At 53.6% G+C, this 26,398-nt stretch overlaps 3 protein-coding genes across 5 annotated transcripts; 2 read left to right on the forward strand and 1 right to left on the reverse strand.

Moving 5' to 3' along the window:
• The first annotated feature begins 1,119 nt into the window (after positions 1–1,119).
• LOC308549208 (glutathione S-transferase Mu 1) lies at positions 1,120–14,426 on the forward strand. 3 transcript variants are annotated; one of them, XM_081121617.1, is made up of 9 exons: positions 1,120–1,247; positions 1,450–1,525; positions 1,935–1,999; positions 2,302–2,383; positions 2,480–2,580; positions 3,273–3,368; positions 3,453–3,563; positions 5,686–5,780; positions 14,363–14,426. In XM_081121617.1, the coding sequence occupies exons 1-8, from the start codon at positions 1,212–1,214 to the stop codon at positions 5,773–5,775; spliced, it is 657 nt and encodes a 218-aa protein (XP_080977743.1). In that variant the 5' UTR covers positions 1,120–1,211; the 3' UTR covers positions 5,776–5,780; positions 14,363–14,426. The 3 variants fall into 3 exon arrangements, with proteins under 3 accessions (XP_080977743.1, XP_080977744.1, XP_080977742.1); XM_081121618.1 differs by lacking the exon at positions 14,363–14,426 and adding an exon at positions 5,903–6,236; XM_081121616.1 differs by lacking the exon at positions 14,363–14,426 and having other exon boundaries at positions 5,686–6,236.
• Positions 8,924–14,648, forward strand: LOC308549207 (glutathione S-transferase Mu 1-like). The gene is made up of 9 exons (XM_081121615.1): positions 8,924–9,246; positions 9,449–9,524; positions 9,934–9,998; positions 10,301–10,382; positions 10,479–10,579; positions 11,279–11,374; positions 11,459–11,569; positions 13,691–13,785; positions 14,363–14,648. The coding sequence occupies exons 1-8, from the start codon at positions 9,211–9,213 to the stop codon at positions 13,778–13,780; spliced, it is 657 nt and encodes a 218-aa protein (XP_080977741.1). The 5' UTR covers positions 8,924–9,210; the 3' UTR covers positions 13,781–13,785; positions 14,363–14,648.
• Positions 14,649–23,353: 8,705 nt separating this feature from the next.
• On the reverse strand, positions 23,354–26,393 carry LOC308549478 (glutathione S-transferase Mu 5). Its single transcript, XM_081122116.1, has 8 exons — positions 26,265–26,393; positions 25,779–25,854; positions 25,411–25,475; positions 24,657–24,738; positions 24,460–24,560; positions 24,176–24,271; positions 23,976–24,086; positions 23,354–23,719 (listed from the first exon to the last, which is right to left on the reverse strand). Exons 1-8 carry the CDS (start codon positions 26,307–26,309, stop codon positions 23,621–23,623), a joined length of 675 nt encoding a protein of 224 aa, XP_080978242.1. The 5' UTR covers positions 26,310–26,393; the 3' UTR covers positions 23,354–23,620.
• Between the last annotated feature and the right edge of the window lie 5 nt (positions 26,394–26,398).

A 26,398-nucleotide genomic window follows, 5' to 3' on the forward strand; every position in this document is an offset into this window, starting at 1 on the left:
TGTGAGTGTATGAGTGAGGGTGTGAGTGTGTGTGAGGGTGAGTGTGTGTGTGAGTGTGTGAGGGTGAGTGTGAGCGAGTGTGTGAGGGTGAGTGTGTGTGTGTGTGAGGGTGAGTGTGAGAGTGAGTGTGTGAGTGTGTGTGAGGGTGAGTGTGTGTGTGTGTGAGGGTGAGTGTGAGAGTGAGTGTGTGAGTGTGTGTGTGAGGGTGAGTGTGTGTGTGAGGGTGAGTGTGTGTGTGAGGGTGAGTGTGAGTGTGTGAGGGTGTGAGGGTGTGTGAGAGTGTGTGTGTGAGGGTGAGTGTGTGAGGGTTAGTGTGTGTGTGTGTGAGGGTGAGTGTGAGTGTGTGAGTGTGAGTGAAGGTGAGTGTGTGAGTGTGTGTGTGAGGGTGTGTGAGAGTGTGTGTGTGAGGGTGAGTGTGTGAGTGTGTGAGTGTGAGTGAGTGAAGGTGAGTGTGTGAGTGTGTGTGAGAGTGTGAGCGAGTGTGTGAGGGTGAGTGTGTGTGTGTGTGAGTGTGAGAGTGAGTGTGTGTGTGTGAGGGTGAGTGTGAGAGTGAGTGTGTGAGTGTGTGTGTGAGGGTGAGGGTGAGTGTGTGTGTGAGGGTGAGTGTGTGTGAGCGAGTGTGTGAGGGTGTGTGAGAGTGTGTGTGTGTGAGGGTGAGTGTGTGAGTGTGTGAGTGTGAGTGAGTGAAGGTGAGTGTGTGAGTGTGTGAGTGTGAGTGAGTGAAGGTGAGTGTGTGAGTGTGAGAGTGTGAGCGAGTGTGTGAGGGTGAGTGTGCACGCGCGCTCGTGGCCAGCATGGAGTCAGGCTTCTCGCCGGGAGGAGCCTTCAGCCTGGCTGGTCTAGCCGGGACGGGTGCTGACTGAACTCGACTTGAGGGGCGCCAGTCTTCGGGGTTTAACTGGAGCCCGGGCCTCCCCGAGCGCCCGGAGGCTGTGCAGCCCGGGGGGGGGGCAGGGACGCAGGAGCCCGGCCGCCTTTGTCCCCGCAGCGCGCTGCCCACGGCCCTGGACCCGGCCTCGGTCTGGACGCGGGCGGGAGCCCCGGGGCCGGCGAGGGGCCCAGGCGAGCCCCGCCCCGGGCCTCTGGGGTCTGGCGCCAGACCCGGTGATTGGCGGGCGCGGGGCGGGCGCGGGGCGGGGCGGGGCCTCCCAGGGCCTCTTCCTCCCGGCCCCGCGCAGCCTGACCGCCCCGCACGCAGGCGGGACCCGACCATGGCCATGACGCTGGGTTACTGGGACATCCGCGGGGTGAGCGAGCCTCCGCCCGCGGGGGGCCGGGCCGGGCGGCTTCCCCCCGGGGGTCCTCCTCGGGCCCCTCTCGCCGCCGTCCTCGGTGCGCGCGCGCCCGCGGGTGTCTGTGTGTCGTGGGGCTTTGGGGGGCGGTGGGAGCCGAGGGAGCGCGGTCCAGAGCGGGGCCCTGACCGCTGACCTCTGCCCGCCGTCCCCCCAGCTGGCGCACGCCATCCGCCTGCTCCTGGAGTACACGGACTCCAAGTACGAGGAGAAGCTGTACACGATGGGGGACGGTAATGCGTCCGTGTCGCGTCCCGCCTTAGGCCCAGCTCCTGCCCACTTGGCACCGAGTCCCCGCGCCCCGGCCACCTGTAGCGCACGGGCCGCGGCGGGGCCCTGCCCCTTCCTACCCGCCCAGGCTGGGCCTTGGCCCTCCAGGCAGCACAGGGCAGGGGGTTGCCGGGCCCCCGTGCCAGTAACTGCCCTGGCTTCCCCTAGGCTTTGCCACTGTATGGAAGCCTTAACCATGTGGGTGCCTGAGGCTTTTAAGTGTCTTTTCCCCAGAACAGAGGGAGAGAGACACTTAGTGCTCAGATCATGTGCTCCGGGGCCGGGCCACTGGCTCTTTGGCAGGTTCCCGGGAAAGCGGGAAAGGGGGCTGGTGTCGGGGATGTTTCCTTCACTCCATCTTCTCCACCACAGCTCCGGACTATGACAGAAGCCAGTGGCTGAGTGAGAAATTCAAGCTGGGCCTGGACTTCCCCAATGTAGGTGCAGGGCATGGGGACAGTGGGCGTAAGGGGACCGTGTCTCTACTCTGAGATCTCCTTTCCCTGCTTGCATATAGGTTTTGGGATCTGGGGTTTCTGCTCAGCCCCTTAGCTTCCTGGTTCCTTTACTGCTTTCCCACGATGCTCTGTGTTCCAGCTCATTCTTTAATTTTATGGTATATTTGCTTAGTACCTACTGTGGGCCAGATACTGAGCCCAGGTTTCATGTCTGCTCCAAATGCAGGGGGTGCTTTCAGGGGAGCCTGTGGCCCCCTGACCTGCCACTGTTACCCTTCTAGCTGCCCTATTTAATTGACGGGGACCACAAGCTCACCCAGAGCAATGCCATCCTTCGCTACATTGCTCGAAAGCACAACCTCTGTGAGTGGGGCTGCGGGTGGGTGCAGGGGGACAGGTGGCCATGCCCCTGGGGCTGGCTGGGGTGGGATGCTGAGGGAGTCTCTGTTGTGTCATTAGGTGGGGAGACAGAACAGGAGAAGATTCATGTGGACATTTTGGAGAACGAGATTATGGACACAGCCAATCAGTTGGCGAGGGTCTGCTACAGCCCTGACTATGTGAGTGGCCTCCTGCTGAGCTGGCCTGGGCCACCTTTGCTAGGAGCTTGGACACTTTTGTCTCATCCACACTGGTCCTGTTTGTCATTTGAACTCCTTGGAGCTTCTGATCCTCCAAGCTGGTCCCTATGCTGTCAGCAGAGTGACCCTCATAACCCCCAGGTGCCTCAAATGAAATTTCTGACTCAGTTTCCTTCAATCTTAGGATAGAGTGCAGGCTCCCCAGGGTGGAAGTTCAGTTTCTAACCATGTGTTCAGCTTCTTAGGCCAGCACTGCCTCCTTGACACCTTTGGGCATCAGCACATTTTCCCAGTAGGCAGCGTGGGGTGCCCACAGGGCCTCTCCCTCCCTCTTTCAGCCTCTCAGATTCTCCCCATCTGGCCAGAAAGTGTTCAGTGTCCATTCTGTCACCCACCAACTGGAACCTATAATTTCTGCCCCAGGACACATTAGTTCTTTGTGTCTTTCATTCTGCCTGATGTCTGAGTCCAGGGCTCTGCATGTTCTCCCAGCATCCTGGGTCTAATGAACACAGGTTGGATTGAATGATAAACTGGGCACTGACCCAGGTGCAGCTGGGGGGCATGGCTGCTCATCCGTGGCAGGTGGGGGTCAGGAACAGCCCTGGGAGGCCTGCCTGTCTGCCCAGGAGTCTGTGTCTGAGGGTGGTGACAGCTGTATTGTGTCTCAGGAGAAACAGAAGCCTGAGTACTTGAAGGTGATCCCTGAAAAGATGAAGCTCTTCTCACAGTTTCTGGGCAAGAAGTCTTGGTTTGCAGGGGACAAGGTAAGGGGAAGACTTTGGAGTGGGGGACCTGACAGTTTCCCAGTTTCAGAGTTTGGTGCCCATTCATCCTTTGCCTGTCTGCAGCTCACATACGTGGATTTTCTGGCTTATGATGTCCTAGACCTGCACCGCATATTTGAGCCCAAGTGCCTGGATGCGTTCCCGAACCTGAAGGACTTCATTAGCCGCATAGAGGTGATGCCACGGGTCCTCTTTCTGTTTTATGTCTTTCGTCTTCCCTCTTATCCTTGATGCTTTGCTAGTCCTGGAGCCAAAAAGAAGCTTAACTAGCATTCATTGAGGGTTTGCTTTATGCTAGGATCTGTGTTCAGTATCTCACATATATTGGGTTCAATTTAATCTTTACAACATTCCTACCTGGTGGAAGGTTTATCACCTCTTTTCCCGATAATGAAATGAGGCTGAAAGGGTAAGTCATTTGCTCAAGGTCACAGAGCAAGTACAAGCTGTGTGGGGTTCCCAGTCAGCATTGGCCTCCATGGGCAATAGTCAGTGCCCCCCCTTTCCTGTGCCAGAAAGACGAGCTCAGGTCCTTCTCCAGCCTGGGGTCACAGCTCAGGACATTCTGGCTGAAGCAGAAGGCTCAGGAGTTTGTATGTAGCGTAATTAGTGGAGGTGAGACATGGTAGGAATGATATTAAGTGCCGAAGACACAGACAGTATTGACTTGCTATCTGCAGACAGCTTTGCAGAGTGGGATCCCCTTGGGCAGTACCGAGATTCCCGGGCTGTGGTCGGTGCTGGGATCTGGGTACACATGTGGGTGCCCCCTGCGGGAGGATTTTATCTTGATGTCTCCTGTGGTGGGCACTTTCCTTCCCCTCCCCTCTCCCTTTCCTTCTGTCCAGTTATTCAAGATACTGTCTCAGAGGTGAGGTGTTCCATTTATTTTCAGTCACATTCACTGATGTGCCCTTCTGCTCTGTATGAGGCCTGGTGTCAGGCACAGAGGGGATGCTAGGTGACCCAGCCTTGGAGCACCCCCTCGTGGGTCTCAGTGCAGTGGAGAAGCACAGAGTCCCAGCTGGGTGGTGCTGAGGTTCCGCCTGGGTGGTGGCGGTGCACAGGCCGCCCTCACCTCACAGCTCATCATCGGTTATCCTTGGTCAACTCCCAGGCGGACAAAGTCAGCTTTATACAGATTTGGGAACTTGAGGCCTTATTAGCCCAGGAGGTGTTCATCTTAAATCTTTTTCCCTTCCACCCTCCATCAAGAGATCTGCGTTGTCAGCTGCTTCTCATCAGCTCTGGTTCTGGTCCAGGTGATCAGCCTTGGACATTATGCAAGAGGTGGCATGAGTGACGGGCCGGGAGGGATAGGGGACAGCTGTGGGCTGCAGGCTGCAGCCTGTTGTGGCCAGGCCTTGGTTACAGGCGGTCAGTCCCAGGGCCTCTGAATCCTGTAGAAGTTCCTGGGCGCTGCCTGTGGTGGGAAGATGGGGCTCACACCCCCGTGTGTCTGAAGCCTGCTTGGCTGCAGCAGGACAGGGCTGAGGTAGGTCGGGCGCAGTGAGCTTGAGACCGGGCTCAGGAGCCAGGCCAGGCAGCTGGACTTTCTCCTTTCAGGGGACTCCTGAGGGCCTGGCCTTGCTCTCCTGCTGCACAGCCTCCTATCAGCTTTCAGCCCGTTTTGCTGAGTCATTGGTTGAGATCTGGCCTCCCCTGCGAGCTGCTCAGGCACAGTCTGAGCCCTTTCATTCTGCCTGGGGTCCCTCCTTGGGCAGCCCGGGGAGGCTAGGAGCCTCCCTCTGAGAAAGGAGACTGTTTGTACAGACTGAGGGTCAAGGCTCCTGTGTGGGAGGGAAGGGGACGGGAGGGGAGGAAGGGAGGCGGAAAGGAGAGGAGGGGAGGAGGGGAGAGCAGCAGCAGGAGCACAGAATGGGAGAGAGCCAGGCTGTCCTCTAGCTCTTTGGACTAACTAGCAGTGTGGCATGAGGAGGGGGCTTGAGCTCTGTGTGCCCAGTTTCACTTCTGAAAAATGATGATAGCAGAACCTATCTTGTAGGCAGTGGTGTGCAGGTTCTAAACCCGTATCATAATGTCTCATGGATATAAAGCACCCAGCACAGCGTAGAGTCTCACATGTTGTAACTCCTACTAAGATATCACATCAGGTACAGGAAATTGGAAGAGTTAACTTAGCAGAGCTGGGAACCCCAGGAAGACTGTTGTATGTCCCGTGCTTGACCCGACAAGGGGGTCTTGCCAGGACCCTGAACTTGGAGTGTTTGGAGTGGGGCTGCACAGGCCAGGTGGGGCAGCAGACCCTGAGGCCTGGCCTCCTTTCCCCCCTCAGGGCCTGAAGAAGATCTCCGCCTACATGAAGTCCAGCCGCTTCCGCCCAGCACCTATTTACTCAAAGCCTGCAGTGTGGGGCAACAAGTAGGGCCTGTAAGTGCAGGAGCCGGGAGCGGGGAGCACCCTGGGGCCTGGAGAGCAGCTGGTCCTCCCTGGACCCACCGCACCAGCTGGCTCGCTCTTTTGTTCTTTTCTTTCCTTCACCCACACTCCAGTCCTATTTGACGCCTTTCCCTCCCCCAGTCCAAGTTCTCCCAGGATCTTAAAGCTCTCCAGCTCTCCTTTGTCCAGGGAGTCTCCCTGTGACGTCCTTCACTATGCACTTAGTGCCTTGCCCTGCACTGAAGCCAGCCGGACTGACCTTCCTTTCAGTGATTGCTCCGCTGTCAACCACTGACTCAGCAACAGGAGCTGGACTGGCCCCTTGGCCTCTAGAGCTCAGCCCTGAGCTCCCACCTGAAGAAGAGTTTGCCTGGGTGTGCAGGCCCTTTCCCCAGCGTGGTCCCTGGCCTGCCCGGCCTGATCCCCAGTAAAGCTAAACATCCCTTCTGTGTCCTGTCTTATTCCCTCCTGGCCACCTGAACTCTCCAGTGGGTTCTGCTGCTTCCAAGGGTCTGACTGGTGATGCTCGCAGTGGCCTGGTCCTTGGGGATGTGGAGTGGCAGTAAGGTGTACTGATACTTTTTGTTCCCATTCCTGATACCCTTGGAGCGTGACACCTCATGGGGCTCTCTTTAGAAGGGAGGCCTCTTTCTGGACCCTGACCTCTCATTCATTCATCCACCATTATTGGGGGCTCACTGTGCAGAGCTTCATGTCTTTGCGAGTAGGGCTCAGAGGTGCTGGGAATCCCCAGTGGAGAGAACGGGGATTCTTTCCCACTTTACACTGTCTGACTTTATCACACCTGTAAGATCTCTGGGATTCCATCTCTATGAAAACGGTCCCAGTCTTGAATAGGCATTTCCCAGGAGGGACTATCCAATTGGCCAAGAAGCATATGAAAATGTACTGAACATCATTAGATACTGAAGAATTTATGAATGCAGTTGGATCCTGTTACCCACATAGGCTAAAATTTAAAGGATGGGCAATTGTTGAATGTGTGGAGTCACTGGAACTGTCATTCATTGCTGTTGGGACAACCACTTTGGAATACCAACAGTATCTACTGCAAGTAAATGTACAACCCTCTGCCCATGGAATTTCACTCCCTTATAGTCTAGCAGAGAAGAGTGCTTATGTCTTCAGGGACACGTGCTGTAACCTTCAAGGCCGCTTTATTTGAAATAGCCAATAACTGGCAACAATCCAAAGCCTATCAATGGGAGAATGGACAGATAAAGCTGGTTTATTACTATGACTCCATTATCCATATGATGGAATCCTACACTACAGTGAATATACCATAATGAAGACAAATGCCTTACTGTTACACATAACACGGGTGACTCACAGACAGCGTTGACCAAAAGGATGCAGGTACCATAAAGTACATAGTATAGGGTGTCCCAAAAGTAAACACACATTTTGAATAATTATAAAGGCAGCGTTTATTAAAATACATTTCATTTTCAAAATTGAGCTATCAGCTGTTAAAGTGTGTATACATTTTTAGGGGGACACCTTGTATATACTTAAAGTCAACGGACAAAACTTGTGTTTAAGGTGACTGAGGTCAGCCAAATGGTGACCTTGTGTGTGGGGTGTTGCTCATTGAAGGGACCTTGTGAAGGGTGGAAATGTTTTGTTCTGGGTGGTGATTCCAGAAGAGTATGGTATGTAAAAAGCCATAGAGTAGTACATGAGATTGGGCATTTTATTGCATGTCATACACACACACACACACACACACACACACACATATGTATATACAGTTTATCATCTGTCTCTCCGTGTAGCAGAGGCAGGCCCCAGCATGCCTGGCCCTGGAACAATGTACAGGAGTTTGAGGGGCCTGCTTTCTGATAGCCAGAGTGACACCACTCATGTTCTTGAGGACCAGGCTGCCAGACCCATCCAAATATGTTCTCTGCCCAAGTCTCAATGTCTTGACCCTGATCTGCAGCCTGGTACCTGCAGCAGCAGGCCCCAGGGCAAGACTATTTCCGGGTCCTCCCTGCGGACATCCCTCTCTGTCAGCTGGTAGCCAGGGGAGTGCGGGCTCTGGTCTCCTTCCTGCTAGCTGGAGTTGCCCTCTAACTTGTGAGTGCATTTGTTTTTTGAAGATCCACTCATCTGTTTTCACATCTGCATTCACCCTTATAATAAAGCCTTTTTAAAAAAGAAGATGGCCACAGCCCAAACTGTGTCTGTCCTATTCTCTTAGTTTTCACACAGTGTTCTGCCTTCAAAGTGGAAGTTGGCAGGTAGGACATATTCTTGTGGAGGTTATACCACAGGTCACAGATCACAGAGGGACTTCAAAGGCCACCTGAGCCACTCTCTCATACCCCAAAGCACATGCATGTCAGGAGCCAGGGGCAGGGCTGGAATCCGTGGACCTGAACAGCTGAGGGTCTGCAAAGCACACACTGTGGTTCTGCGGGGCTCCCCCAGGGTCCTGACTGACCTCCCCACCCATTTCTGATGCCCTCTGCAGCAGCACAGGCGGCTGGTCCTCAGAGGACAGCTCTCCCCACTTCACTCACATGCCCTATGTGACCATGCTCGCATGCACCATGCTCCTGGTTATTGTTCCGGCCAATATCAGGGATATCTAGCTGGCTGGAGGGACATTTCTGGGGCTGCACCTCCTTACCCTGCCTCTTCGCAGGGGCTGGTTCTGGATTTCAATCAACAGTTTCCACCATAAAGCCAATTAATTGATTTTCATTTATCATTCTTAGACACATGACTTAAGAGCTGGGTCCTCCCAAGTCCTAGCAAGGAAAACACAGAACACGCCTCCTTTTCTCTGTCCTTGGCCCTAAGGGTTCCTATCTCACTGATAGTGTGATCTGGACGACACGTGGCATCAGGGCTTTGTTCTCAAGTCTCCGAGGGGCCTTCAGCCTGGCTGGTCTACCAGGGACAGGTGCTGAACGAGACTCTGGATTTGAGGGGTGCCAGTCTTTGGGGTTTCATTGGAGTTTGGGCCTCCCTGAGCCCTTGGGAACTTGCAGCCCAGGGGGAGGAGGCAGGAGCCCGGCTGCCTTTGTCCCCCCAGCGCGCTGCCCACGTCCTCGGACCCGGCCGCGGGCGGGGAGCCCCGGAGCCGGCGGAGGGACCCAGGCGAGCCCAGCCCCGCGGCCTTTGGCGGCCGGGCGCCCAGACCGTGCTCCCCAATTCCCACGGCTGATGGCGGACACGGACTGCTTCCATCTGCTCGGGGCGGGAGCCACCGGGAGTCACGGGCTCTCCCGGATCCCGCGGTGCGAGGGGCGGGCGGGGCTTGGGGCGGAGACTAGGGACGGAAACCAGGGGCCCCGCGCGCGGGCCTGCCCCGCCCCCCTCCTGGACCGACTATAAGTTCCCAGCGCAGCGGCGCCAAGGACCCTCCTCTCAGAGCGCAGGACCGACCATGGCCATGACGCTGGGTTACTGGGACATCCGCGGGGTGAGCGAGCCTCCGCCCGCGGGGGGCCGGGCCGGGCGGCTTCCCCCCGGGGGTCCTCCTCGGGCCCCTCTCGCCGCCGTCCTCGGTGCGCGCGCGCCCGCGGGTGTCTGTGTGTCGTGGGGCTTTGGGGGGCGGTGGGAGCCGAGGGAGCGCGGTCCAGAGCGGGGCCCTGACCGCTGACCTCTGCCCGCCGTCCCCCCAGCTGGCGCACGCCATCCGCCTGCTCCTGGAGTACACGGACTCCAAGTACGAGGAGAAGCTGTACACGATGGGGGACGGTAATGCGTCCGTGTCGCGTCCCGCCTTAGGCCCAGCTCCTGCCCACTTGGCACCGAGTCCCCGCGCCCCGGCCACCTGTAGCGCACGGGCCGCGGCGGGGCCCTGCCCCTTCCTACCCGCCCAGGCTGGGCCTTGGCCCTCCAGGCAGCACAGGGCAGGGGGTTGCCGGGCCCCCGTGCCAGTAACTGCCCTGGCTTCCCCTAGGCTTTGCCACTGTATGGAAGCCTTAACCATGTGGGTGCCTGAGGCTTTTAAGTGTCTTTTCCCCAGAACAGAGGGAGAGAGACACTTAGTGCTCAGATCATGTGCTCCGGGGCCGGGCCACTGGCTCTTTGGCAGGTTCCCGGGAAAGCGGGAAAGGGGGCTGGTGTCGGGGATGTTTCCTTCACTCCATCTTCTCCACCACAGCTCCGGACTATGACAGAAGCCAGTGGCTGAGTGAGAAATTCAAGCTGGGCCTGGACTTCCCCAATGTAGGTGCAGGGCATGGGGACAGTGGGCGTAAGGGGACCCTGTCTCTACTCTGAGATCTCCTTTTCCCGCTTGCATATAGGTTTTGGGATCTGGGGTTTCTGCTCAGCCCCTTAGCTTCCTGGTTCCTTTACTGCTTTCCCACGATGCTCTGTGTTCCAGCTCATTCTTTAATTTTATGGTATATTTGCTTAGTACCTACTGTGGGCCAGACACTGAGCCCAGGTTTCATGTCTGCTCCAAATGCAGGGGGTGCTTTCAGGGGAGCCTGTGGCCCCCTGACCTGCCCCTGTTACCCTTCCAGCTGCCCTACTTAATTGATGGGGCCCACAAACTCACCCAGAGCAACGCCATCCTTCGCTACATTGCTCGAAAGCACAACCTCTGTGAGTGGGGCTGCGGGTGGGTGCAGGGGGACAGGTGGCCATGCCCCTGGGGCTGGCTGGGGTGGGATGCTGAGGGAGTCTCTGTTGTGTTACTAGGTGGGGAGACAGAACAGGAGAAGATTTATATGGACATTTTGGAGAACGAGATTATGGACCTCCGAATGTACAACATTAGGACCAGCTACAGCCCTGACTTTGTGAGTTCCTTCTGGCAGGGTTGGGCTGGACAAATTTTGATAGGAGACTAGACTTCTGTGTCCCATCTGTGCTGATCCTGTTGCCATTTGAACTCCTTGGAGCTTCTGATACTCCAAGCTGGTCCCTATGCTGTCAGCAGAGTGACCCTCATAACCCCCAGGTGCCCCAAATGAAATTTCTGACTCAGTTTCCTTCAATCTTAGGATAGAGTGCAGACTCCCCAGGGTGGAAGTTCAGTTTCTAACCATGTGTTCAGCTTCTTAGGCCAGCACTGCCTCCTTGACACCTTTGGGCATCAGCACATTTTCCCAGTAGGCAGCGTGGGGTGCCCACAGGGCCTCTGTGCCTCTCCCTCCCTCTTTCAGCCTCTCAGATTCTCCCCATCTGGCCAGAAAGTGTTCAGTGTCCATTCTGTCACCCACCAACTGGAACCTATAATTTCTGCCCCAGGACACATTAGTTCTTTGTGTCTTTCATTCTGCCTGATGTCTGAGTCCAGGGCTCTGCATGTTCTCCCAGCATCCTGGGTCTAATGAACACAGGTTGGATTGAATGATAAACTGGGCACTGACCCAGGTGCAGCTGGGGGGCATGGCTGCTCATCCGTGGCAGGTAGGGGTCAGGAACAGCCCTGGGAGGCCTGCCTGTCTGCCCAGGAGTCTGTGTCTGAGGGTGGTGACAGCTGTTTTGTGTCTCAGGAGAAACAGAAAGTTGAGTTTTTGAAGGTGGTCCCTGAAAAGATGAAGCTCTTCTCACAGTTTCTGGGCAAGAGGTCTTGGTTTGCAGGGGACAAGGTAAGGGGAAGGCTTTGGGATGGGGGATCTGACAGTTTCCCAGTTTCAGAGTTTGGTGCCCATTCATCCTTTGCCTGTCTGCAGCTCACCTACGTGGATTTCTTGGCTTATGACTTACTGGATGTGCTGCGAATGTTTGAGCCCAAGTGCCTGGATGCGTTCCCGAACCTGAAGGACTTCATGGCCCGCTTTGAGGTGATGCCAGGGATCCTCTTTCTGTTTTATGTCTTTCGTCTTCCCTCTTATCCTTGATGCTTTGCTAGTCCTGGAGCCAAAAAGAAGCTTAACTAGCATTCATTGAGGGTTTGCTTTATGCTAGGATCTGTGTTCAGTATCTTACATATATTGTGTTCAATTTAATCTTTACAACATTCCTACTTGGTGGAAGGTTTATCACCTCTCTTTTCCAGATAATGAAATGAGGCTGAAAGGGTAAGTCATTTGCTCAAGGTCACAGAGCAAGTACAAGCTGTGTGGGGTTCCCAGTCAGCATTGGCCTCCATGGGCAATAGTCAGTGCCCCCCCTTTCCTGTGCCAGAAAGACGAGCTCAGGTCCTTCTCCAGCCTGGGGTCACAGCTCAGGACATTCTGGCTGAAGCAGAAGGCTCAGGAGTTTGTATGTAGCATAATTAGTGGAGGTGAGACATGGTAGGAATGATATTAAGTGCCGAAGACACAGACAGTATTGACTTGCTATCTGCAGACAGCTTTGCAGAGTGGGATCCCCTTGGGCAGTACCGAGATTCCCGGGCTGTGGTCGGTGCTGGGATCTGGGTACACATGTGGGTGCCCCCTGCGGGAGGATTTTATCTTGATGTCTCCTGTGGTGGGCACTTTCCTTCCCCTCCCCTCTCCCTTTCCTTCTGTCCAGTTATTCAAGATACTGTCTCAGAGGTGAGGTGTTCCATTTATTTTCAGTCACATTCACTGATGTGCCCTTCTGCTCTGTATGAGGCCTGGTGTCAGGCACAGAGGGGATGCTAGGTGACCCAGCCTTGGAGCACCCCCTCGTGGGTCTCAGTGCAGTGGAGAAGCACAGAGTCCCAGCTGGGTGGTGCTGAGGTTCCGCCTGGGTGGTGGCGGTGCACAGGCCGCCCTCACCTCACAGCTCATCATCGGTTATCCTTGGTCAACTCCCAGGCGGACAAAGTCAGCTTTATACAGATTTGGGAACTTGAGGCCTTATTAGCCCAGGAGGTGTTCATCTTAAATCTTTTTCCCTTCCACCCTCCATCAAGAGATCTGCGTTGTCAGCTGCTTCTCATCAGCTCTGGTTCTGGTCCAGGTGATCAGCCTTGGACATTATGCAAGAGGTGGCATGAGTGACGGGCCGGGAGGGATAGGGGACAGCTGTGGGCTGCAGGCTGCAGCCTGTTGTGGCCAGGCCTTGGTTACAGGCGGTCAGTCCCAGGGCCTCTGAATCCTGTAGAAGTTCCTGGGCGCTGCCTGTGGTGGGAAGATGGGGCTCACACCCCCGTGTGTCTGAGGCCTGCTTGGCTGCAGCAGGACAGGGCTGAGGTAGGTCGGGCGCAGTGAGCTTGAGACCGGGCTCAGGAGCCAGGCCAGGCAGCTGGACTTTCTCCTTTCAGGGGACTCCTGAGGGCCTGGCCTTGCTCTCCTGCTGCACAGCCTCCTATCAGCTTTCAGCCCGTTTTGCTGAGTCATTGGTTGAGATCTGGCCTCCCCTGCGAGCTGCTCAGGCACAGTCTGAGCCCTTTCATTCTGCCTGGGGTCCCTCCTTGGGCAGCCTGGGGAGGCTAGGAGCCTCCCTCTGAGAAAGGAGACTGTTTGTACAGACTGAGGGTCAAGGCTCCTGTGTGGGAGGGGACAGGAGGGGAGGGGGAGAGGAGGGGTGAGGAGGAGGGGAGGAGGGGAGAGCAGCAGTAGGAGGGCGGAATGGGAGAGAGCCAGGCTGCCTTCCAGCCCTTACCGTTTACTAAGCTATGTGAGTTTGCAGAAGGGGCTTGAGCTCTGTGTGCCCAGTTTCACTTCTGAAAAATGATGATAGCAGAACCTATCTTGTAGGCAGTGGTGTGCAGGTTCTAAACCCGTATCATAATGTCTCATGGATATAAAGCACCCAGCACAGCGTAGAGTCTCACATGTTGTAACTCCTACTAAGATATCACATCAGGTACAGGAAATTGGAAGAGTTAACTTAGCAGAGCTGGGAACCCCAGGAAGACTGTTGTATGCCCCGTGCTTGACCCGACAAGGGGGTCTTGCCAGGACCCTGAACTTGGAGTGTTTGGAGTGGGGCTGCACAGGCCAGGTGGGGCAGCAGACCCTGAGGCCTGGCCTCCTTTCCCCCCTCAGGGCCTGAAGAAGATCTCCGCCTACATGAAGTCCAGCCGCTTCCGCCGAACACCCGTGTACTCCAAGGCCGCCATGTGGGGCAACAAGTAGGGCCTGTAAGTGCAGGAGCCGGGAGCGGGGAGCACAGCCGGCCCTGGAGGGCAGCTGGACATTTCTGCATTCTTAGACCCTTCTGCTTTGCTTCTTTTCAATCCCTTCTCCCCACCCCCCTCACCAGATGCCTGATTGGCCCCTTATCTGCCTCCCAACCCCCTTTCCATCCAGGCCCTTAAGCTGCAGGTCCCCACTTCAGTGATGTTCCTACCCCTCCCACATTAACTCTCTTGCTTTAAATCCAGTGAGACCGACCTTCCTCTCACTGGCTGCTCTGCTTCGAGGAGCCCAACTGGACTCCTGGCCTGGAGAGCTCAGCCCTGAGCTCCCACCACTGCCCTGAAGACCACTATTGCCTGGGCGTGCAGGCCCTGCTCCCCCGAGTGGTCCAGCCCTGCCTGATCCCCAGCAAAGCCTAATCGCACCTGCTTGCTTTATTGCCTCTGGGCCCCTGGACTCTGACTGTGTTGGGGTTTGGGGGTGTCTGTTTTTCCTCTGTTGTCCATACCGGCTGGGTAGTGTGGATGTATGTGAGGGGTGGTGGCGGGGAGGAGCATAAGGTTTGTTTCTCATTCCTAGATCTCTTCATGTTCCGTGTGCCTCAGCCTGGGGTCTCTACAGAAGAGGGTGCTCCTGTGCCCGCGCCTCTCCATTTCAGCATTTGTGGAATGCCTCCTGTATGCTCGTAGTCCTCTGTGTCACTGTGCAAGGGGCTCTTGGGGTGGGGAGGGGGGTTGAGTCGTCCGCTGCTGGTGTGGGATCCTAGTGGCCTGCCTTCTGTCACCTTTCCTGGAAGTATTCCCTGCCGCAGGTCCCCTTCCCCTGTGCTCTTACAACATATCTCAATAAAATGCATCCCGCTGTGCTATTGCCGTTTGACTTGTTTTCCTCTCCATCCTCATCAGAAATTCACTGAGGAGAGAATCCATTTCTTATTGGACTTTTTATCTCTGATATCTATCACACTGCCTGAACGTTTACTCTACGAAAGTTGGAAATCTGAATTAGCTCTAGTAAGACCCTGGCAAACTCTACAACCATTCTTGGGATTTAGAGCTCTGAATATAGTTCATCTCAGGCACCAGAGGTACAAAATAAAGCTCAGAAGATTTCAAATGTACAGGCCTGGGAGGATGAGCCCTTAGCTCTTTCTACCTTAAGCATTTAATAGGCTTTAGCTGCTCTTTGAATAACTTGACGTCTGACCTCAGTAGGCCTGTGTGCTGGGCCAGAGGCTAGCCAGCCTGTGCGGTCAGAAGGTGGTGTGGGCATTGATGGTAGGACACCTTTAAAGGTGGAGGGTTCTTGGGACAGCTGCCTGATCAGCACGGTCCTCAAATATTGCCTCGAGAGTGGAGCTGGGCCTTACTAAGGCATAACCTTGAGACTCAGCTCGCAACCGGGAAGATTTGAAGAGTCTTGTTGGGCATCTGTCCAGATGATCTCTACCTGCAACTGGACTTCTAAAAGTTAGTAAATAAAAAGGGAGCCATGGGAATCATGATGAAAGTCGTTAAGAAATCAATGATTAATTTAAAAAGATAAAACTGGTAAGATAAAAGTTCAGCAAAGCTAACCAAAGTTTATGAAATGGGTAAGAAAAATTAGTTAAGCCAAAAGCTTATTAAACTTTAACTTAAAGATAGGAGGGGTAAGTACGAAAAAGAGCAGTAGTGGAAACTAGGATTGACACTGATAAAAGATAAGCAGAGAATAAAAATATTAAACCTGAGTAAAATAGATGTAGGTCCAGAAGAGGGGTTGGCAAGTGTTCTCTGTAGAGGCATAGATAGTAAATACTTTGGGCTTTTTGGGTCATGTGGTCTCCGTCAATTACCTACTGAAGTGTGAAAGCCAACAGACAAATGAACGGGGCTACATTCCAACAGTATTTCAAACACAGACGGCCGAAGCTTCCCGACTCCTGATCTAGGAGCTCAGATTAAAAGGGCGTAGCTACATTAAAGCCTAAATATTAGCTTTGAGACGTAATAGGTGATTATCAAAGAAATAAAGAACAAAAGAATTCAATCCTTAAAAAGGAGGGAAGATGTGATAACGAAGACAGTCGCAAATGAAAACAATTTTTAAAACATTGTGGTCAGAATTATAAAAGCTAAGTATTTTAAAGTCTGGCGCAGAAGTAGTAGAATGTATGTGCTTCAAACTGTTGGGGGCAGTGGGAACGGCGCCAGGTGTTAAGCAGGTGGGGTCAGACCGGACCTGGGCTCAGCAACCTCAGTACTTGAGTTCTGGTTAGGAAAGAATTCAGAGCCAAGACTCAAGCTATAGTAGAACAATTATTTATAAAATTACAGAAGTGAAAGGAGTAATTCCTAGAAGAAATGGGCTTAGGAAACAAGTTAGAGAGGCAAAGGGCGGGCCCTTGGGGCTTAGAAGTGAGGAAGGTAAATGTGAGGCACCTGGAGGAAGGGGAGGGGAAAGAGGTGAGGAAAGGCAGAGGGCCATGCTCCTAAGGGTTTTAATGGTGGAGATTTTAGGGGCGGTCCCAGGGAAAAATCTCATTATAATATTCAGCAGCTTTCCACGTGTGTCCTTTCAGGGTCTAGGTCTCCACGGATTGATTGGTCGGCGCCGAGGCAGGGGGTCATTATCCAATGCAGCTGGTCCTGAGGTCAGCCGGAGGTCACTTTTCTGGTTTTGCTGTTTTTCTGGGCCTGAAGCTGAAATACAATTGAGGCCTAATGTTCTCTCTAGGGAGGGAAGGTCAGGGGGTCCAAACCCACGACCAGGGATATGCTAGGGGAGGAAAGGTCAGCCTGGGGGTGAGGTCCCACCCCACACTTGTCCTTTGCTAGGCATCCAGGGCTTTTCACGCTGGTGACCTTCGATACCTGGCCCAGCATCCTTGATCTGCTCATGTCTATCTAACTGCCGACCACAAAACTGAGGCAACTGAAAAGAAGATTTGATTGTGGCTGGATCCAGCAGAGGTCCCAAGACTAGGAATACTTTGGTGCCTTGTGACAGTGCTCAGACATCGTTTGGGGTGTGTCTTCCCCTTCGAGAAAGGAAACACAGGACACTCTGAGAATGTGGCATCAGGGTTCCCTGCGTGGGTCTGCAATCACCTGTGGTTAATTACAAGTTCCCTGCCATTGTTATTGTATCTGCAGAGAAAGGCAAAGCTGGTTGAAAATGGAAATTCATTCTTTTTTCATGTTCCATGGGGAATAATGCAGGTGTTATAGGCAGTTAGGCAGACATGAGCAGAGCAAAGACGAGCCAGGTATAGAAACTCACCAGGGCAGAAAGCCCTAGATGCCAAGGCAAAATTGGGAAAACAAGAACCTCATAATCCCCTGCCCTGGCTCTGGCCAATCAGCGGAGACCACGACCCTGAAAGAGCACACCTGGAAAGCTGATGAATATTCTATTGAGACCCTCCCCTGAGACCTCCCCTAAGAGGTCCACCTGCAAGAAAGAGATAAATAGGCTCAGGGTGAAGGACCCAGGGGAGCATGCGCTTGCCATTCCCTTCTCCCTTCTTCCCTCTAAGTGGACCCCACGAGACTTGCAACCAGGGGAGCAATGAGCAGTGGCAGCTCGCCCCTGGCCAACCCCCTGAACCTGTCGCCAAGGCCCCCTTTTCTCTGACCTCAGTGAGCCAAGGCATCCCAGCCTTGGCTCTCCTGTTGCTTCTATGCCCTTCCTTGTTTCACTGTCCTAAGTCTATTTTTGCTTCAATCAATAAATTCTTACTTTTCTACACTTTGCCTCTTGATGGAAAACTTTCCTTCAAGAAGACAAGAACCTCCTTGGCTGGTTTGGCTCAGGCTCAGTGGTTAGAGCATCGGCCCGCAGACGCTTGGGTCTCGGGTTCGATTCGGGCCAAGGGCATGTAGCTTGGTTGCAGGCTCGATCCCTAGACCGTTGGAGCGTGTGTGGGAGGCAATCAATCAATGCGTCTCTGACAATGATGTTTCTTTCTCTCTGTTTCTTCCCCCTTCCACTCTCTCTCAAAAATCAATGAAAAAAAATCCTGGGGTGAAGATTAACAAAAAATGACAAGAACTGAGGTCTTGTCTTCTCCCCGGTAACACAGGCTGTTGGGGCAGCTCTGCTCCATGAAGTTATTCAGGGACTAGGGCTCCTCCCTTCCTGTGGCTCTGACATCCCCTAGGGTGCTTCTCCATCTCCTTGGTTGAGGCTATGTCATGGGTATGGGAAGGAAAACGGAGAAAACCCAAGAAACAACTCCCTGTGCAAGCGAGGCCCAAAACGCATACGTCATAGTCGTTCATGTTCTAGTCCAGAGGTTCAGACGTGAGGCTCTACCTGGACACAGGGGTAGACCCATATTTCAAAAGAGTGGATTTTGGTGACCAACTGCAGTCGCTCCCACACCCCGAAAAGGGGGCATAAAAGTTAAGGCCCCGTCCGGAGGAAACCTTGGTGTTAAGCCAGTCGTTTAAGGTGTGTAGGTTGGAGGCTAACGTATTAAGAATAAGATCTCATTTTCAAATACACCCAAGGGGAGTGGCACATCGCTTCCTGGTTGCTGAAGGGGGGGGAGGAAGGATTTATTTAGGGGTATCAGGTAGCTCGTGGAATCCCTGGGAGGCCAGGGGGTTGACCTGGGAGGCTGGTTAGCCAGGAAGCAGGCCTTACTTGTGGGATTGTTCTGGAGGACACCCCACAACCATTGCTGGGCACAGACACCCGAGGCCCTACCCCTGACACGTAGCATGGGGTGCAAGTGTCTGACCACAGCTGCCTCCAGAGTCCTGACCCTTGTTAGAAAACGAGTTCCCAGGGCCTGCTTCTTTAAGACTGAAGTCCTGCACCCCTGTGTGCAGTTCAGAGCCACGGGGAGGCTGGAAGAACCAGTGAATCAGTAGGATTAAGTTCCACTGGGTACGACTAATAACAGAGGCTTAAGCAGGACAGACGCTGTTTCTCTTGTGCAGAAAGATCTGAAGGTGCACAGTTAAGCAACGGTAATGGTGGCTTCATAGTAGCCTTAAGGCTCAGCCTTTTAACTTTCTGCTCCCGCATCCTCAGCACGAGGTCTCCCCATTCTCTGCCACCTCATAGTGCGAAATGGCTGCCAGAGCCCCATCAGGGCTGCGTTCCAAACAGCAGGAGGCAGAGAGAGGAGTGGGGGCTCTTCTTTCCCTCTTAAGGAAACTTCCTGGAGGTAACACACAACACTTCTACTTATATCTCATGGCCTAGAGCTTAATTTTATTGGGAATGACATCTTTCTCCTGGGAAGTAACATGCCCAGCAGCAGTGGAGGTTCTGCAACAACTAGAAAATGGGGAGGTGTGCTGAGAGGCAGCTAAGCAGCCTTCCACCTGGCAGAGGTGGGACTCGGAACAAGAGAAATTCCCCACCTATAAGGGGGATTTCAAAGATGCAAGAGGACAAATGCAGTCTTTTCTGTCTGCATTTCCAACCGGTCATTACGATAGCCACTGCCAGAAAATGCTCCCACCCAACACAAAGCAGCCACCCCCGTACAGACAAAAACATCCACCCTCTTTTGCTCCAAATGGGGACAGCCCAAAGTGTCAACCACTGTGCCCACTTCCAAGTTTGAGAATCTCTGGGGTGACACTCAGATCGATATTTTGAAAACGACAGACTAAAGCATGTCAATGACCCCCAATTCACCCCATATAAAATAGTAAGGGGATGGGAGGTGGAAGAAGAGGGACCCTTAGGTGAGCTCTGTGATGCAGCAGGAAGCAGCCTGCGCTCGGGTTCGCAGGTAAACTGCTCTGCATTTATTTATGATGCTCATAGGGTGCCTTCCTTGGGTGAGAAGATTCAGAAGAGGTGCTGCAAAATAAGGCTTTTCTTTTTATTGACATCAGCCAATCTCTGGGTTGGCTCTTGTCTCCACTTTCAGGTTTACTGTCACCCCACTTCATTAGCTTATATTTTTCTAACTCCCAGGGCCTGATGAGTGAAACCTTTATTGGTGACAGGCACAGAGACACCTGCCTGCTGCCACATGGTAATTCAAGACTGGGAAGCAGAGAATGAGAGGGGCTGATCCTGATGGACTCCAGGACAACTCCCTCTGTAAATGCCAATCGTTATATTCCTCCTTAATTAGACCTGGCTGCTCCCACTTTGTGGGGGCAGCCCCAACAACTCCCCCGATAAAGCAGAGTCCTGTCCAAAAGGCCCCCAGGCCCCCATATTTCCTACCTTCTTCCAGGGCTCTTCCCATTGGAAACAAACTTTGGAAGGAAGCACATAGGGTCTGTCACAGTTCAAAAAATAAATGTTAATACAATGGAAACATTACACCATGGAAAACAAAATATGGACCTATTCTAGTTTCCTCAAACTTCTAACATAACGCGAACGTGAGCCTGTTGGATGGATTTCCATCCCTCTGCACCCTGGGGAACACACCCTTCTAATGACCTCGGGGTGGCCCTCTGTCTTCATGTGGGGCCATGCAGCATCACCTACTCACTCGAAATTCAAATACACACGCATCCATTTAATCTTTGTTCTGTATTTAAATCTCACACGTGAGTTACCTATAATAATTTTCATTGAAAAGCCCCCAAGAGCCTATCCTGGTTTTCACAAGCGTTTTGTTTCAATTTGGCCTAAGCCAGGAGCAAGCCCGACCATGGACTGACATGACCCACGCTCCAGCCTCCGAGTTCTTTGCTGGTTCCTGAACCCGAACTTCTGTCTTGACTCCCACACTTCTACCTAAACCCTCTCTACAAGTCTGGAGAACAGGGTACGCCATTTCTCTGTGTTCTGTCACCCAACCAGAACAGAACAGAACAGAATTTTAAAAAGTGCCCTGAGAGCATCAAGCACCTATTTGAAGCAATCCCTTCTTTCGTCCCAATTCTCATGAGAACAAAGGGAAACAGTGCCCTGGGTGGGTGCCTGGTTTGTGTCGGGCTCTACACAATCACTGCACACAAGGCTGCTTAAGACACAGTCCCTGCTCTCAGGTGACTTACAGTTTAGTGGTGGAGACACACATTTAAATGAGCAATTAGAGCTCAGTGTGATAAGTACTGATTGAGGGAAAGGTTGAATGCTATGGGGCTAGATTTAAAACTGGTGCATTTAACTTGGCCTGGGATTGCTGGGGGAATGTTGGTCAGGATAAAACAAAGCTCAGTGGCTTAATACACGCTTTTTTAACCGACTCAAGCTTCAGGTCCCATGTGGTCAACAGGGGCCCTGCTGCCTGTGGTGTGTCGGAGACCTAGACTGATGGCGGCTTCAGCTGGGCACCTGCCGCCTGAGTCAGCGCAGCTGCTGGAAGCAGATACGGCGGCAACACACGCCTGGCTCTTCAAGCTTCTGCCTGGAAAATATGCGGGTTTCATGGGCCAAAGCAAGCTGCAAGGCTACACCTAAATTGAAGAGGGTGGGGAAGCTTTCCCCAGTGGAAAGCACTGGAAATCGTTGGTGACCACCACTAATGGTTTCCGCAGGGGTTACTGGGTGTGGCCTCCCTGAGGTAGTGACCTCTGCACTTCCCTAAGAAGATGAATAGTGTTGGGCAGGCCAAGGGGGCCAGAGCAAATGTGTATCCCAGGCATAGAACAGCAATACAAAAGCATTAAGATAAAAGAGGACCTGTTGCTTTGGGACAACTTATATTTATATATAGAACATGGGGCTGTTCTCGGTACTCCAGGCTTCTCATGACAACCAGTGTGTGTGGGGGGGGTGCACTGATCAGAGAAGGCCCAAGGCACAGGGGTCAGTTTTTCGTGGCAAAGCCAGGATCTGAACCCAGCAGCCTGACTCCAGTGACGGCGTGGATCCCTTGGGAATTTAGACAGGCTGGAACCGGTGCTCCAGGGCAGGAGAGGGCAGCACCTGCCAAGACGTAGCTGGATGGGAAGTGGAGAGATCAGGAAGGATTTTGTTAACTGGAAGAGATTGTTATTTTTCCCCCCAGAGGTTTAAGAATCCATTAATTGTGTTTAAGCAGGAGAGTGACATGAGCGAATTTGCACATTGGAAAAAATCACTAAGTGCCAATTCTTCCCCCCCCCTCCCCGAACCCCCTAAACCCTTTTTGATCAGTGTGGCTCATTGCTCGACCTAGTCCTGTCGCTGAAGGGTAAGGGATATACGATTTCTGTTCCAAGTCCAGACTCTGGTGTTCTGAGCCCTTAAGCTAGCTGGAAAGGCAGAGACCCGTGTCCATACCTGTCAGTGGCCCTCACTCCACCCATCCCAGCCATGAACTAATGCTACAAGGCATTTCTCTCGAGTTACATAAGCTATTGGCTTCAGAATGGGAAATGCCTTAATCTAGTTGCTCAACCCTCAACAATGAATACAAATGAGCCTCTCTAACACTTTTTGGGGAGCTTCTCCTATTACAAGTTTTTTTAGTTTTTTTAAAGCTCTTACTGGTGCTGCTGTTTGCACAAGCCCTTCCCTAGTAGACTTCATTTCTCAACACTTGCAGCCTCTGTGCCTCTGGAGGGTAGGGCGTCCGCTTCCCCTCCTTGCCCGGAGGCAGGCGTGTGACAGCCCTCTCTCCCAGGCCCATGCTGGAATCAGTGGGGGGCTGGGGCCTGGTAACCACACCTCCTGTGGGGTGGCTCTGTTCCTCTCAGTGCCTTCCTGCTCTCTGGGCGAGTGAGATCATTGTTTTTGAAGAACTGTTAAGTAGATTTTCACTCACCTAATAACTAGGAAAGCTGGAACACGTGGTTTGTTCATTGCCTATCAGGAATTCATGGGATATACATTTCACCTGCAGGCCTGTGCTTCCTCAACCTCTCTGCTGCACCCCTCCCACCCACAATTTACAAGACCTTCCCTTAGGGCACACTTCACTCCCTCACACTAAGGAAGTTCACCTCAGTAGCTGTCAGATGGCAGAGAGACTCTCAGCTTTACACTTTCTGGCCAAAGGCTTCCCAGACCCAAGACATTGGCTTGGATATCTGACTACTGGTGGCAAAAGGTGGGAGTTAGACTGTCTGCTTCATGTCTTGTCTGTACTAATCCTCCCTGACATTACCTGGTCCCTGGCCACTGAGGCCCTCTGTTCCTCCCTCCCCAGAGAGATCCTCGGCTGCTGGTTGACAGGGGACATTTTTAAAAACTGAATTGTATTAATGATCCATAGGAGTTTTCTGTATAGGCTTTACATTGGGCCTTTGTTTTTAATCTTATTTAATTTTGCTTATTGTGCACTATTATGGAAAGTTTTAAAGATTTGATACTGTTTAAGTCTTTCCTATGGCTTTTTCGTCTTATTGAGAACTTTCCCATCCTCTGACCAGACATTCTTACATTTTTCTTAATACTTCTCCAGCTTTGTGTTTCACACTGGGCCTTTAAATTCCAGACGAACTCATTGCGGTGAGTGGTGTGAGGGAGAGTTCTATTTTCAATTGCTAAGTAACTGTCCCCATTGTGTTTGTCAGTTAGCCCATGGGTTTGAAACACTCTTCATCACACTAAGTTCCCACAGATGAGGGTCTGTTTCTGAACTCCAGCTCTGTTAAGTACACAGCACCACAGTTTTACCGATGTCATCACCAGGTCTTCCCAGGGGCTCCAGTCCCATGTAACACACCTGTTCCCTAAACATATGCAATCTCACCTTTATTTCTAGCGCTCACCCTCAAGGCTTGGGCAAGACCCTCTAGCTGCTGAACACCATTGAGGGTTGGGGGTGTCGATGCTGCAGGGACAGTCACAACTTGGTAATTCTCCCCTATCATTCCTCTCAGCCTTTACTCCCAAGAGAAACCCAGCAGGACACCAGTAGCCCAAGTGCTATTTATTGAAAAGAGCACAGGCCCCCTGGGGCAAGAGGGGACAGAAGCAGTTGAGTCGGCCTCCTGCTCAGCACAGTCTGTTGTTGCCCCACTGGGCCATCTTGTTGTTGATGGGCATCTTGAAGAAGCGGTCAGACTGCATGTAGGTAGCGATCTTCTCCAAAGCCTGAAGGGGAGCACACGAAACCTTGTAAAGACCAGCACGGCCAACAGACCCATTTCAAACCAGCGACACTCACAAGCTGCCTGTCTCCCCCCCTTCTTGCAGACAGAACCCGCAGGGTACAGAAACCAGGCCCAACCATTGATCCCTTTAGGCAAACGCTAGTGTTGGGCGAGAATCTACCACAATGGGGTCCCTTGGAGCTGGGGGGAGCCTGTGAGTGTTTCTGTAAGAGGAAGGTGCTGGCAGCATCCATCACCTCAAAGCGGCACATGAAAGCCTTCAGATTTGGAAATTCATCCAGGCACTTGGGCTCAAACATACGGTTCTGATCCAAGACGTCATAGGTGAGGAAATCCACGAAGGTGAGCTGGAGGGGCAATAAGATGGTGAGGGCTGGGGAGCTCATGAGTACCTGCAGGGACAGAAAGGTATCGCCTCCCTTTCCTTTCTTCCTACCTTTTCCCCTGCAAACCAGGAGAATTTCCCCAGGAACAAGGAGAATTGTCTCAGTTGTCCCGGTAGCTGGTCCAGGTACTGAGGCTTCAATTTTTCCTGGGAGAGAAAGAGGAGCTGTCATCATGTTCATAGCTAATCGGGGTCCAGGCCACTGAGGGACACTTAGGGGCTCCTTCTCCGGGAGCCTTCCTCTCATTGCCTCCAGGTAGGGATGGAAAGGAGGGGTTTGGAAAGGAAAAGGGGCAACACCAGAGTTACACAACAAACCTGCTGAGGAAACTCACATGGTCCGAGTGGTAGCAGAGTCGAACCAGCTGCAAGCGGAAATCCATTATCTGGTTCTCCATGATGTCCACGCGAATCTTTTCTTCTTCAGTGTCGCCACCTGTAGGCCAAACGACAAGAAATCACTCTTGGCATATCCACTCCCCGGTGAGCGGCCAGCCTGGCCTCCCTCACCAGCCAGCCCTACCCCACTCACACATATTGTGCTTGCGCGCGATGTAGCGCAGGATGGCGTTGCTCTGGGTGATCTTGTTCTTGCCATCCATGAGGTAGGGCAGCTGGAAGGCAAAGGACAGGGCAAATGAACCGCCTGCCTCTCCTGGGGCAGGTGGGACACGCGGGGCAGTGAATAGGAAAGAGAAGGTGCCGTGTTAGGAGGAAGCAAATAAGTAGAAGGCAGCGGCTGGGTCCCCACCTGACTCAGACGGGGGCTCGTGATCTCGCTCTGTGCATGTGTGTGCGCGTGTGTGCATGCCACGGACCCTTTTGCAGAATAAGGTTTTTAAACGCATAAAGCAAATTACGCATATTTACACAATTTACAAAAACATTAAGAAGCAAAACTGTAACAGTAATATGTGCCTGTTAGTGAATTAAATAACGAGCGGGTGCAATAAGCACCACAACGTCAAAGTATGACGACTGTAAATATTTACAGCATCTACAACACACCCAACAGAATACGGAAACACCTGATTTCTACTAGTGACACAGTCACAGACATAGCTAACAACCAGCGCCACTTATTGCCTATATTCGCAATAGAAGGAACTGTTCACTTTTAGTTAGTGGTTAGTGGAAATAATTTTTTTTCTCTATCCAAGTTCAAGAACCCCTGAATTCTATTTCTTCTATACAGGTTGAGAGAACCCCAATTCCAGATCCCCCGCCACCAGCGAGCGAAGCCGCCAGGGCGTCCCCCCTGGCCCCTCTCCTCCTAAGCCACCTACGTTAGGAAAGTCCAGGTCTAGCTTGAATTTCACATCCAGCCATTGGCTTCTGTCATAGTCAGGAGCTGCAAGAGAGAGGACGCAGTGGGACCCGGCCTCCTCGGTGTCCCGCCGGAGGGAGGGCCGTGGAAGGGTCTAAAGAAATAACCTAGTGCAGAAAGCGCCCGTTCCCAGGCCCCCATCTGCGGGGCCTATCTGGTTGGTAAGACCTGAGGACGGGGTGGGGCTGGGGCTGGGGCAGGGGGAGAATCCCAGCTCCAGGTAAGAGCTTCCAGGCGACCACGGCGCTAGGGCCACTCGGCTTCGGAGTGATGCCACCTTCGGGGCACAAGGAGACAGGGACGGTTGGAGGGCCAGCGCGGTCTTACCTCCCCCGCAGATGTACCGCTTCTCCTCGTAGGATGTGCCGGTGAACTCCAGGAGCAGGCGGATGGCGTGCGCCAGCTGGGGAGAAGGCCGGTCGGCGCCTGCGCAGCCCGCCCCCGACCCCGGCCGGCCCGGCCCGGCCCGGCCGCCAACGTCCCCCACCCGCGGCTGCCGAGGCCCCGCGTCCCGCCCCGCGGGCCGTGAAGCCGCCCCGGGACCCGCCCCGGTGGCTGGCTGGCTGGCTGGCCTCAGCCCCCCGTCCGCGGGGCCCGGGGTCCCAGGGCCGGGGCAGGGGTCGGCTTCCCGGCCCGGGACTCGCGGGGGGCCGGCGCGTCGAGGCGAGCGCGGCTGGGGTCCCAGGGCAGCCCCTTCCCTTCTCGGGGAGACCGTTGGCCCTGCCCCCCGTCCCCGCCGCCGCCGCCGCCGCCGCCGCCGCCCCCGCGTCCGTCCCCCTGACCGAGCGGCTCGGCCGTCGAGAGGGCACTCACCCCGCGAATATCCCAGTAACCCAGAACCATAGACTTAGACGACATGGTGACGGCGGTTCCCTGCCTTCGGGGCTGGAGGTAGATGGAGGACTCGGGCCGGGGGAACGCGGGCGGGGCTTTATACCCGACGGGAG

Source organism: Miniopterus schreibersii, assembly GCF_964146895.1.
Source record: "Miniopterus schreibersii genome assembly, chromosome: 19".
Classification (NCBI taxonomy): domain Eukaryota; kingdom Metazoa; phylum Chordata; class Mammalia; order Chiroptera; family Miniopteridae; genus Miniopterus; species Miniopterus schreibersii.

Excerpts from the sequence above, each read along its gene's own strand:
- LOC308549208 (XM_081121617.1), top strand. The coding sequence starts at position 1,212 with ATGGCCATGACGCTGGGTTACTGGGACATCCGCGGG. Across the intron at positions 2,000-2,301 it reads TGGGCCTGGACTTCCCCAAT|CTGCCCTATTTAATTGACGG; the intron begins GTAGGTGCAGGG and ends TTACCCTTCTAG. Across the intron at positions 2,384-2,479 it reads TGCTCGAAAGCACAACCTCT|GTGGGGAGACAGAACAGGAG; the intron begins GTGAGTGGGGCT and ends TTGTGTCATTAG.
- LOC308549478 (XM_081122116.1), bottom strand. The coding sequence starts at position 26,309 with ATGTCGTCTAAGTCTATGGTTCTGGGTTACTGGGATATTCGCGGG. Across the intron at positions 25,855-26,264 it reads GTTACTGGGATATTCGCGGG|CTGGCGCACGCCATCCGCCT; the intron begins GTGAGTGCCCTC and ends CCTTCTCCCCAG. Across the intron at positions 24,561-24,656 it reads CGCGCGCAAGCACAATATGT|GTGGCGACACTGAAGAAGAA; the intron begins GTGAGTGGGGTA and ends TTTGGCCTACAG.
- LOC308549207 (XM_081121615.1), top strand. The coding sequence starts at position 9,211 with ATGGCCATGACGCTGGGTTACTGGGACATCCGCGGG. Across the intron at positions 10,383-10,478 it reads TGCTCGAAAGCACAACCTCT|GTGGGGAGACAGAACAGGAG; the intron begins GTGAGTGGGGCT and ends TTGTGTTACTAG. Across the intron at positions 11,375-11,458 it reads CTTGGTTTGCAGGGGACAAG|CTCACCTACGTGGATTTCTT; the intron begins GTAAGGGGAAGG and ends GCCTGTCTGCAG.